The 12,732-nt window shown below is 40.9% G+C and overlaps 1 protein-coding gene across 1 annotated transcript; it reads right to left on the bottom strand.

Annotated features, from left to right (window-relative positions):
* Positions 1-1,128: 1,128 nt before the first annotated feature.
* LOC307027514 (RNA polymerase-associated protein RTF1 homolog) lies at positions 1,129-11,816 on the bottom strand. The gene is made up of 10 exons (XM_079695782.1): positions 11,674-11,816; positions 11,477-11,564; positions 10,199-10,306; positions 10,038-10,115; positions 7,745-7,866; positions 7,344-7,401; positions 5,779-5,859; positions 4,452-4,553; positions 2,919-3,027; positions 1,129-2,336 (listed from the first exon to the last, which is right to left on the bottom strand). Exons 2-10 carry the CDS (start codon positions 11,507-11,509, stop codon positions 2,230-2,232), a joined length of 798 nt encoding a protein of 265 aa, XP_079551908.1. The 5' UTR covers positions 11,510-11,564; positions 11,674-11,816; the 3' UTR covers positions 1,129-2,229.
* Between the last annotated feature and the right edge of the window lie 916 nt (positions 11,817-12,732).

Below are 12,732 nucleotides of genomic sequence, written 5' to 3'. Positions count from 1 at the left end.
CTGAAGGGGAGTGGCTTAGTTTGACCCTGGTGGTGGTGAATGGATAGTTGGGTCGGTCTGAAGGGGAGGGGCTTAGCTTGACCCTGGTGGTGGTGAATAGATGGTTGGGGTCGGTCTGAAGGGGAGGGGCTTAGCTTGACCCTGGTGGTGGTGAATAGATGGTTGGGAAGGGGAGTGGCTTAGCTTGACCCTGGTGGTGGTGAATAGATGGTTGGGGTCGGTCTGAAGGGGAGGGGCTTAGCTTGACCCTGGTGGTGGTGAATAGATGGTTGGGGTCGGTCTGAAGGGGAGTGGCTTAGCTTGACCCTGGTGGTGGTGAATAGATGGTTGGGGTCGGTCTGAAGGGGAGGGGCTTAGCTTGACCCTGGTGGTGGTGAATGGATGATTGGGGTTGGTCTGAAGGGGAGTGGCTTAGCTTGACCTTGGTGGTGGTGAATGGATGGTTGGGTTCAGTCTGAAGGGGAGGGGCTTAGCTTGACCCTGGTGGTGGTGAATGGATAGTTGGGTCGGTCTGAAGGGGAGGGGCTTAGCTTGACCCTGGATTCAGAGGGACAGGAGGTGAAAAGGTGTGGAGGAGGGTCACCTGAAATGACAGCTGTCAGAGGGGGGAGAGCAGATTTAAAAGGGTTAGCGGAGCGCTATGATAGGCTTGTGACAATAGAGCGAAGTGATTGGTTAAGCTGGGGAGTGACGCCCCCGATCACTTATTAATAATTTACACACGGCATCTATTGCAAGTCTGTCCGTCCAGGGAGAGGGATCCCTCCTCTGTTGCTCTCCCTGAGGTTTCTCCCATGTTCCCCTTTAAACTGTGGGTTTTCTCCGGAAGTTTTTCCTTGTACGATGTGAGAGTCTAAGGAGAGAGGGTCTAAGGACAGAGGGTCTAAGGACAGAAGGTGTCATATTGTCATACTGATATTCTGTACAAACTGTGAAGTCCACTGAGACAAATGTAACATTTGTTATATTGGGCTATATAAATAAACATTGATTGATTGATTGATTGATTATTGAGAGGAGAGAGAGTAGTAACATAGACGTAGTAAATGAATGAGAAAAGACGGTCTTCCTGGTTGAACTTGCGCTGAGCTTCATTTAGCTGAGAAAAGACACAAAGTGACACTGACATTATGAAACAGTGCCTCTTTATTTTTTCTGCACTCACTCCAAAATGCATATTTACATGGCATGCCACATCAATACAGGAACTGACTATGGACACAATGGATAACACATAGAATCTGCTCCAGGAGGAGAAGGGAAGTTTCTCCTGTGAAAAACCAGCAGAGATAACAGAAAGGAAACTTCAACAACTTTTATAACCAGACCAGTCATAGAAAAAGGTTCCTATTAAATCGGGTCGTTTCAAAGACTGATAAAAAGTGATAAATGTCCAGTCCATAATGAGCTTATTTTAAAGTGGTTGTGGAGGGCTGGCGTCAGAGATGGTGATCATCCACAGTCCGCTGTTAAAAATCAGGATGGACTTCAGAGGCAGATGATCACACATTTAAAGAGAGGGGGATTTACAACAGTAATACATTGTTGGTTTGGACAAAACTCTTGATTTCATTTCCAAAATGCCTCAATAATCTAAATCTTCTAAAAAAAATTGTCCTTGTTAATCCATCAGCGCTGCGTCCTTTTGGAAGTAAAAGACAAAAATGGAGAAGATTCGAAAAAAGTGGGAGGAAGAGAAGTTAAATACATAAAAAAAACACAACTCAATAAACAAGTTTGTGTGTGATAATGCAAAAATAACTAAACAACAAATATCTGGACAGGTTTTCTTCTGAGATCCTTTGCCGTCGCTCATCAGTATTTCCTGTGTTTCGCATGAACAGTCCGCTGGATCCACATTCAATACATACATTCACATACATGTCCTCTGGGGTGACACACACACACACACACACACACACACACACACACACACACACACACACACACACACACACACACACACACACACACACACACACACACACACACACACACACACACACACACACACACACACACACACACACACACACACACACACACACACACACACACACACACACACACACACACACACACACACACACACACACGCACACACTCTCTCTCAGCCACACACGCTCTCTCAGCCACACTCCCTCTCTCTCTCTCTCTATCTCTCTCTCTCTCTCTCTCCTGCACGGCCAGGTACACATGCAGTGTGTTTTCTGTAGATGTAGTCCCACATCAGATGAGCCCCCTCCTCTTCTTGTAGTCCTCGAGGTTTAATGACCTGCGGGGGGCGCCGTCCTTCACCGGCAGAGCGTTGGAGCTCACAGACAGAGACTTGGCCTCTGAAGAACACACGAGAAATATTATTTAGACTTCAATTTTTTTATATTGTTAGGGTAGCTCTCAGGCTGGCCTTGAACATCCTCCTGGGTCCTTTATTTCATTTAAAAATGTATTTAATTACCTTTTTATTTTACTTATTTATTTTTGTATTTTAAATTCATAGCACCGTTTTTGTCAATTGGATTTGTCTGTATTTTATGTTTATGTTTGTTAAACGACCTGAATGTGTGTTACATTTAACTTAAAATGTGAATAGTATCTAACAAATGTAAAGGTCCCATGTCATGCTCTTCCGGTTATCACCGTCCCCTTGTGTGTTATGTAGCTTTTTCTGCATGTAAACGGTCTGCAGAGTCACAAGTCAGGAGCTCCAACAAGCCGTGTAGGACAGAGAGTGAATACACATACTACACAGAGATGCTGGATGAGAAACCAATGTGAGTTTGGAACATTGAACAATGTTAATCTGTTGTAGTAGACCTCAACAATGGAATTATGATCAGTAGAAATGGCCATGACATGGGACCTTTAACAACAAGTGGAAAAATTGAAATGAGACAATTGTTAAATAATAACCTTACCTGCGTTGGGAACCTGTAGGTCGATCTTGACGTCAAAATCATGAACTTTAAACAAATCCTCAGAGAGTTCGGCGTTTAGCTTCAGGTTGTCTTTTTCTTTCGCGTTGGCCTATTACAAAATACAGACAGAACAAATTAGGTATTTACATACAAAAAATATACAAATATTGACATTAATATTATGCCTATTTAATTGGAAAAGACCTACAAATGTCTTAAGAATCCATTTAGTCAGCACTTATTATTCTTTATTTTCAAAATCCATGAACCCATATTTAAGATTTTGAAATTCACATTTTCAGCAGACATTACGAGGGTGAGGTAAATATGTTGCACCCCTACCCACACACCCTCTTGATAGCAGCTTACTCTTTCCAAACATATTATATTTTACAATTTAGCAGACTAAATATTGAGAGTTCATCTTCATTAAAGCAAACTAAATATGTCCCAGCTGCAGCATCCCCTTCACTCTGAACAGAGGCGGGAAGTTACTAAGTACGTTTACTCTTTGAGGTACTTGTACTTCACTTGAGTATTTCCATTTTATGCCACTGTGTACTTTTACTCCACTACATGTATTTAATACCTTTAGTTACTTTACAGATGTGGATGAATGATGTGAAATATAATCAAGTGTTAAATCAGACTTTAGTTCCACATGGAGTAAATCCACAAGCTACCCTGCAGTATACAAAGTCATTCAAACTAGCTGCACCTTTACCAGCTTTGAGAACACTTTCATGATCAATCATTATAAAACATATCATATATATTATTCTGAAATGGACCAATCTGCACAATGACTACTTTTACTGTCTCTACTTTCACTATATTTTGATGAGAATACTTTTCTACTTTTACTTGAGGAACATTTTGAATGCAGGACTTTTACTGTAACAGAGTATTCCTACACTCTGCTACTTCTACTTTTACTCAAGTACAAGACCTGAGTACTTCTACTTTTACTCAAGTACAAGATCAGACTACTTCTACTTTTACTCAAGTACAAGACCTGAGTACTTCTACTTTTACTCAAGTACAAGATCTGACTACTTCTACTTTTACTCAAGTACAAGATCTGAGTACTTCTACTTTTACTCAAGTACAAGATCTGAGTACTTCTACTTTTACTCAAGTACAAGATCTGAGTACTTCTACTTTTACTCAAGTACAAGACCTGAGTACTTCTACTTTTACTCAAGTACAAGATCTGACTACTTCTACTTTTACTCAAGTACAAGATCTGAGTACTTCTACTTTTACTCAAGTACAAGATCTGAGTACTTCTACTTTTACTCAAGTACAAGATCTGAGTACTTCTACTTTTACTCAATTACAAGATCTGAGTACTTCTACTTTTACTCAAGTACAAGATCTGAGTACTTCTACTTTTACTCAAGTACAAGATCTGAGTACTTCTCCCCCCTCTGGCGCTGAACAGGAGAACAATCTGGACTTTTGAGAGGAGTTGTCCCCTCAAAGTTAACTCTTAAAAACGTCAGATATGTCTCTTAGCGCTCGTCCACTTACAATTTTGTTATTGTCCTCTCCCGGGAGATCTGTTGCCGACCCGGAGCCGTACTTCTGGTTCAGGTGAGCGAGGATAGCTGCGTGGACTGAAGGGTCTCTGGCCTGAACAGACGTGGAGAGGAGCAGGAAGTTAAAACATTAACACACGAGGATACAGCAATGGTTATTGTTGGGGAAATACTGAATGTACTCTTCCAATATCAGAGTCCACATGATAACAAAGGTATCCCAACTGTAGCTGTGAACATGACAGGATGTGTGATTACCTAGAAGAGCATCAGGACTGTTTGAGGCATATGATAGCTATGTGATTAACATGATGATTCAGCCTCTATGGAGAGAGACATATGACAAGCATGATCATTTCTGACGTGGAGCTAATCTGAAGTAAACATTGAATACTGCTTTCTATTCCTCCATCTTGTGACTGTGGAACTCCCTCTCTTGGATATCAGCATGTGAAGGACACTGTTCAGGAACTAGTTGATGCTCTGTATGTGATGACTACTTCCATTCTGGAGAGGATCACAGATACATGGATCCTGAGATTTAAGCTCAAGACGGGGACCAGTGATTATTAACAATTTCAATTATTTAGAAAAAGTCAGAATTTTGAGAAAAAGTAAGGATTTTTAGATTTTGAGAAAAAGTCAGAATTCTTTGATTTTTAGGAAAAAGTAAGAATTTTGAGGTTTTGAGAAAAAGTAAGAATTTTGAGGGAAAAGTAAGAATTTTGAGGAAAAAGTAAGAATTTCGAGATTGAGAAAATGTAAGAATTTTCAGACAAAGTAAGAATTTTGAGAAAAATACAGAATTTTGATTTTTTTTTGTTGAAAAAATTCAGAATTTTGAGTAAAAGTAAGGATTTTGAGGAAAAAGTAAGAATTTCGAGAAAAAGTCTGAAAATTGTGAAAAGGTGAGAATTTGGAGATTTGGAGAAAAAGTCAGATTTCTTTGTTTTTTTTAGAAAAAGTCAGAATTTTGAGAAAGTCAGATTTTTTGGGGATTTTGAGAAAAAGTCAGAATTTTTGATATTTTGAGGAAAAAGTTAGGATTTTGAGAAAGAGTCAGAATGTTGAGAATTGTGTTCATGACGGGATGTCCTGCTTTCTATTCCTCCATCTTGTGACTGTGTATCTCCCTCTCCTAGATATCAGCATGTGAAGGACACTGTTCAGGAACTAGTTGATGCTCTGTATGTGATGACTACTTCCATTCTGGAGAGGATCACAGATACATGGATCCTGAGGTTGAAGCTCACGCCGGGGACGAGTGATATCTTCTTAACAGTTATTCATTGAACATATAAGAAATATGAAACACTTACATTGGACACCATGGTGGGTTTGCACTGTCTCCGTGTGAAAGGGTCCATCGCCTGGTTGGTTTTGGCTAACTGTCCTTCAGCCTGTGAGACAGAACATTGGGTTATTATAGCAATAGGACGATATCTTTGACCTATGACCTATACGGGGGTATAAAGGCTTTTGTAGGTAAATAAAGAAATATGGAGCCTGGGAACGGAGGAAACATTTGTAGATCCAAAAGAAAAATGCTTTAATATCCTCTAAGATTAAGGTGGTGGACAGACCCACATTCTCAAAAAATAATGAACTCATAATAAGCCAGAAATGTTTCTTTCCGAAGTCCTGATGCATGATATCTAAAGATGATTCTGGGCAAAATCAGTAGGATTGCTTGATTAAGATAAAAACCAGAATTTTTCTTCCAGTTTCTCCTAAATTAACTGCATCAATTATAGAAGATATCACTTAGGAATATGACTGCATTACAAGTTCACTTTGTGCAATAATATCTTCATAACTACTCAAACACCACTGTATATATTGTAATATGCAAATGTTTTCATATTTATTGCGGTCATGACTGTAGTGACGGTTTTTCCCACAGATCTGAAATATACTTGTGATGATAGCCGAGAACAGGGGGGGGGGGGGGGGGGGGGAGTTACTGCGGAGTGCATAAAGCAGACGCTTCACGCGATATCAGAGCGAACAGGTACAGGAGGGATAGTTAATCGATCGCAGATGGCGTCGTGCTCTTGGACGGATAAAAAAAATATTAAACCTAAATGGGTCGCGAAATATACTTTGGCGGACGTTAAAGGTAGGGTAGGTAAGAATGGAGAAACCGGCTCGAGTGCGCTAGAATTTAAAAATACACAACCGGAAAAAATCTGCCACTTCCTTCAGACTTCCTCACAGAGCCCCTCCTCCAACACACACGAACGCACACATGACCAATGAGGGCACGAGATAAGTTTGTGCACAGATGGAAGGCTGACATGCAGGTAGGCCATCCAGTTACTTTAGCCGGGCCGGCTCAGATGATTGGTCGTGCTTTTTACAGCGCCACGGCTTCCACTGATGATATTCTTTTTATGTATTTATTGTTAAAGCATTTAATGTGTTCATTGCTATCGGGATGTTAAGAGCATTCCGTGGAATATAACAAAAAGTGTTTCTGAAGTTAATTACCTACCCCACCCGCCAGCGCGCCCAAGTCAAGTCAATGTGTGGGAAACCCTGAGTGAAATGTGCACACTTTCATTTCAAGAGAATATTTAATATTTTTCTCGCTTGATATTTACCACTTTAACTTTGAAAATCTCGCCATCTCTTTTCACCTTCACGCCATTTTGGAGATAAGATTGAATTTGATATATGCTATTTATTGCCCTTTACATGTTCTGCAAAACACTCGTGACACACTCCTTCAGTGCAAACACACACTGAACAGGATATAAAGTGGAATGTTTAAACAAATCACTTTCAATATTTGAACCACAGTTCATTGCAAATAAGCTGAGGTGTTATCGTGCCATTAAAGCATTAAAAACCATTACAGTGAAACCAGAAGGTGAACACTTACCACGAGAGCTTTCTCAGATTCAACGATGTTCCAGCTTCTGTTCCTCTGATTGATGTAGCTGAACGATAAAAAAACAAAATCTGTATTAAAACACAATCAGCTCCAAAACAAAAGGTCCTTACATTTGGTGCGGTTTATCCATAAATACGACGTAAACCGATCCTAATTTATCTCAAAGTCTTAGTATTTTATCGTTTGAATTTGCAAGATGTTGTGAATCTAAACGTAAAAATAAAATAATAATATTTTTGAAGTTTTTCATTTTTATAATTTTTTTAAAAGGATAATAAGACTTATTTTAAGGCATCAGCTGCATCTCTAGTTCTCAACCGTGTATTTGAAGCAGACTTCTTTAAACAGAGCGACAGCAGGTGTGTTGAAACAGGTTGTATTTTGTGTACCTGATGGCAGAGATGCTCTTGGTCCTCTGTCTGTCGAGCATCTCGGCTCTCTCCTCCAGCTCGTTCAGCGTGTCCTGGATCGACTTCACTTTGTCGTTGTCTCCCACCTCTTCAGCCATGGCCTTCAGTCACAACACAGAACACAAAGTCAGCAGAAGTCTGATAGCAACAAAGTTTGCAGCGACAGCAGGAGCCATCATTTGTTTCGCCGAGAGGCTGAGGTCGGGCCGGGTTGCCTTCGTCAGAATCGATAACAAAAATGAAGTCTGTAATCCAAAATGCGTTTAACAAATGTTTCTTAAATAAAGATGATCAAGTTATTATAACTTCCACAAATATACTTTCTCCGTGATCCAGCTGTGAAAAGCACACACACACACACACACACACACTGAATCTTACGGAAGCACACACACTGAATCTAACCGAAACACACACACACTGAATCTAACCGACACACACACACACACACTGAATCCAACCGAAACACACACACTGAATCTAACCGACACACACACACACTGAATCCAACCAAAACACACACACACTGAATCCAACCGAAACACACACACACTGAATCTAACCGACACACACACACACTGAATCCAACCAAAACACACACACACTGAATCCAACCGAAACACACACACACTGAATCCAACCGAAACACACACACACTGAATCTAACCGAAACACACAGACACTGAATCTAACCGAAACACACACACACTGAATCTAACCGACACACACACACACTGAATACAACCGAAACACACAGACACTGAATCTAACCGACACACACACACACTGAATCTAACCGACACACACACACACTGAATCTAACCGAAACACACACACACACTGAATCTAACCGACACACACACACTGAATCTAACCGACACACACGCACACTAAATCTAACCGACACACACGCACACTAAATCTAACCGACACACACGCACTGAATCTAACCGACACACACACACACTGAATCTAACCGACAGACACACACTGAATCTAACCGACAGACACACACACACTGAATCTAACCGACACACACACACTGAATCTAACCGACAGACACACACACACACACTGAATCTAACCGACACACACACACACTGAATCTAACCGACACACACACACACTGAATCTAACCGAAACACACACACACTGAATCTAACCGACACACACACACACTGAATCTAACCGAAACACACACACACTGAATCTAACCGACACACACACACACTGAATCTAACCGAAACACACACACACTGAATCTAACCGACACACACACACACTGAATACAACCGAAACACACAGACACTGAATCTAACCGACACACACACACACTGAATCTAACCGAAACACACACACACACTGAATCTAACCGACACACACACACACTGAATCTAACCGAAACACACACACACTGAATCTAACCGACACACACACACACTGAATCTAACCGAAACACACACACACACTGAATCTAACCGACACACACACACTGAATCTAACCGACACACACGCACACTAAATCTAACCGACACACACGCACTGAATCTAACCGACACACACACACACTGAATCTAACCGACAGACACACACTGAATCTAACCGACAGACACACACACACTGAATCTAACCGACACACACACACTGAATCTAACCGACACACACACACACACACACACTGAATCTAACCGACACACACACACACACACACTGAATCTAACCGACACACACACACTGAATCTAACCGACACACACACGCACATTAAATCTAACCGACACACACGCGCACTGAATCTAACCGACACACACACTGAATCTAACCGACAGACACACACACACACACTGAATCTAACCGACACACACACACACTGAATCTAACCGACACACACACACACTGAATCTAACCGACACACACACACACACACACTGAATCTAACCGACACACACACACACACACACTGAATCTAACCGACACACACACACACACACACTGAATCTAACCGACACACACACACACACTGAATCTAACCCACACACACACACACACACTGAATCTAACCCACACACACACACACACACACACACACACACACACACACACACACACACACACACACACACACACACACACACACACACACACACACACACACACACACACACACACACACACACACACACACACACACACACACACACACACACACACACACACACACACACACACACACACACACACACACACACACACACACACACGCACACACCTTACCTTATCTTTGAGTAACTGCGTTTTCTTCATGGCGTAATTCGATGGCGCTTTCCGGAATCTGTCCTTCTCTTTAACAATCTGCAGGGAGCACAGATTCAATGTTTTTATGTAGCCGCTTAATGCATGAGGCTGAGAGTAAGCAGGTAAACAAACAGACTCACATCCTCTATGTCTTTGTCGTTGAACTTGTGATTCATAGCCTCTTTGATGGACTGCTCTTTTTTGGTGATTTCGTCCAGAGTTGGTACCTGCATTCCAGCGACGACCATCTGGAAAACAGATCAATCATCAAAATCTGACGCTCCTTAACACTTAGATGCATAAGTGGGTCTTTTTGGACTCGTGAGGTGGTTTTCTTGAACTATCTTTGTAATTACATTTTTTTATTATTTCATATTCCAGCTATTCCTCAAAAAACATGTTTTGGATATCATGCCATTCACATTTTAAAATTAATTTTTAAGAAATTGTAGTTTTTGTATTTCTACCCCAAGCTTCCATAAGTGGGTCAAAAATGACCCGCATGCATTTCCTCTGGGGACCTTTGATTCTTATCACCTGTTGCTGTCAGGAATACATTCACTGTGGAACACACAGACTACATCACAGGAAGATTATTTTACACAGCCAGATCTGATACCTGTCAGTATAATAATAATAATAATAATAATAATAATAATACATGTTATTTTTATAGGGCTTTTCAAGGACTCAAATCGCTTTAAAATATAAGGGAAGGTTAGGGTGGGGGTATAGGACTATCAAACTTGATCAACTGGCATGGATTGATGGGGGGGGGGGAGCTATGAGTAGACAAGAGGAGAAGAGATGAGTTTTGAAAAGGGACTGGAATACTGTGAGGGTCTCAGAATAGCGGAGATCTTTTCATCAATATGTTCAAAACTTTTCTTTTCAAAATGTAAAAAAAAAATCTACAATTATAAATACCGTAATTTTCGGACTATAAGCCGCGCCTTTTCCCCTATTTTTCGACGCTGCGGTTTATATAACGGTGCGGCTAATCTATGGATTTTTACAGCTAACGGCCAACACCTTTAACTCTATGGGCTCTATGGCCGGTCCGCGGACCCCCACCTTTAAGCGGCGGGTTCCAGCAGGAAAAGCTGGAGGCCGGAAAAGAGTGAGACATGTAGCGCGTAAAAGTGGAACCGAGAGTGGTATGCCGCTGCTGCGGCTTATATTCAGGTGCGCCTTATAGTCCGAAAATTACGGTAGTTACAAATTAAATATAAAATATTTCTAGTGTGAACCAAAATATAATACTAAATATTATACAAGTGATTTCTCATAACCAAAATGGCATAAAAACACATATTATTCTAATACGGGTCCTTTTTGACCCACTTATGGAAGAGTCTAGGGTCCAGTCACTAAGTCCCTACTCACACTGGCGTTACAGATGCTTCAAACACACTTACCGCCTCTTTCCACTTCATGAACTCGTTCTCCATGAACTCCTGATTTGATACGAACTCGAGCCTGAAGACCCGCAAGTCGCCGCCGTGCCTGAAGAAGGTGTGCAGTCAAGGGGTCAGATTTGTGGAAAGCAGGGACTTAAAGAGAGAATCTGTTCAACAGACTACTTGTGATTTGTAAGCTCGGTTTGTTTACACACCGTAACTGTAAACCCTTGTTTGTTCGTGTTGTTCCGAGTTGGTAAACCTTCGCCGTCTCCACCACGTCCACAATTTCAGCAACCTTTCAAGAAAACGGGAAACATCCAATTAAGTTCAATTATCAGACCTTATATAAAACCTATTAGTTGTAGACTAATTAATCTGTTATGTTATCTGTTCTGCATTTTTTTCTTTGCAAGGCTATTTGAAAAAGTCGGTCATTCTGAGTCAAAACATTTTATATCAAATTGTTGTGTTTTATCAGATGCAATACAATTATATAACAGCACTAGGGTTATCACGATACACCGGTATTTAAGAAATACACATGATAATATTATGTGAAAAATAATTTTGGTTATTTTCTGTTCTCACGTTAAAGATACATTTAACTGATCCTATTCCTATTTCTATTGATATCACGCCAACAGTGTTTGATGTCAATTATTTTGGCCACCGTTATCGTGAAATAAAATCTGATATGATGGCAGCCATTATTTCATGTCATTAAGCAGCCCTGGTCCCGAATTAACAGCATCGGCCATTGAAGACCTCAAAAACCAAGATCTTCACCGTCACCATCACATAACAAGAGCACATTGTTCTTTTTGCATCATTGCGGGCCTTCCCCGACAACCCATCGGTCGATTTTGATGACATCTCTTTTTAGCCGTTAGAGCCAATAGAATCGAGGGGAAGTTCCCAAAAATCCATCTAAACATTACCCATTGGTGAATGAGTGATGCCAGAATGCCCACTCTCGTAGCAGCGAATATGAAAACTCAGTTTTTGCCATAAATATGACGATGGATTATCAGCAATCATTTCAAAGTGACAGAAACACATTGGATTAACTTTCAGCAGCGTTTTTATCGTTTTAATGCCATGGAACACAACTTTTGATCAGAAACAGCAAAGGTAAGACAATGTCCCGTCGTTGCTCCGTAAAGCTACGTTGTGTGATGTCTGTGTTTGCTTCCCCTTCTGCGGTTTTTGATCGCACAGTGATGATACTAATTATCTGTGAAATCTCAGCTTGCTAGCTGATATCTTGTTTG

The sequence above is a fragment of the Notothenia rossii genome (assembly GCF_949606895.1).
Source record: "Notothenia rossii genome assembly, contig: scaffold_337, whole genome shotgun sequence".
Taxonomy (NCBI): domain Eukaryota; kingdom Metazoa; phylum Chordata; class Actinopteri; order Perciformes; family Nototheniidae; genus Notothenia; species Notothenia rossii.
Note: the sequence above shows the minus strand (reverse complement) of the source record. Positions and strands in the feature narration are given on the sequence as shown.

Excerpts from the sequence above, each read along its gene's own strand:
- LOC307027514 (XM_079695782.1), bottom strand. The coding sequence starts at position 11,509 with ATGGAGAACGAGTTCATGAAGTGGAAAGAGGCG. Across the intron at positions 10,116-10,198 it reads ACGACAAAGACATAGAGGAT|ATTGTTAAAGAGAAGGACAG; the intron begins GTGAGTCTGTTT and ends TGCTCCCTGCAG. Across the intron at positions 3,028-4,451 it reads GAGAGGACAATAACAAAATT|GCCAACGCGAAAGAAAAAGA; the intron begins GTAAGTGGACGA and ends ATTTTGTAATAG.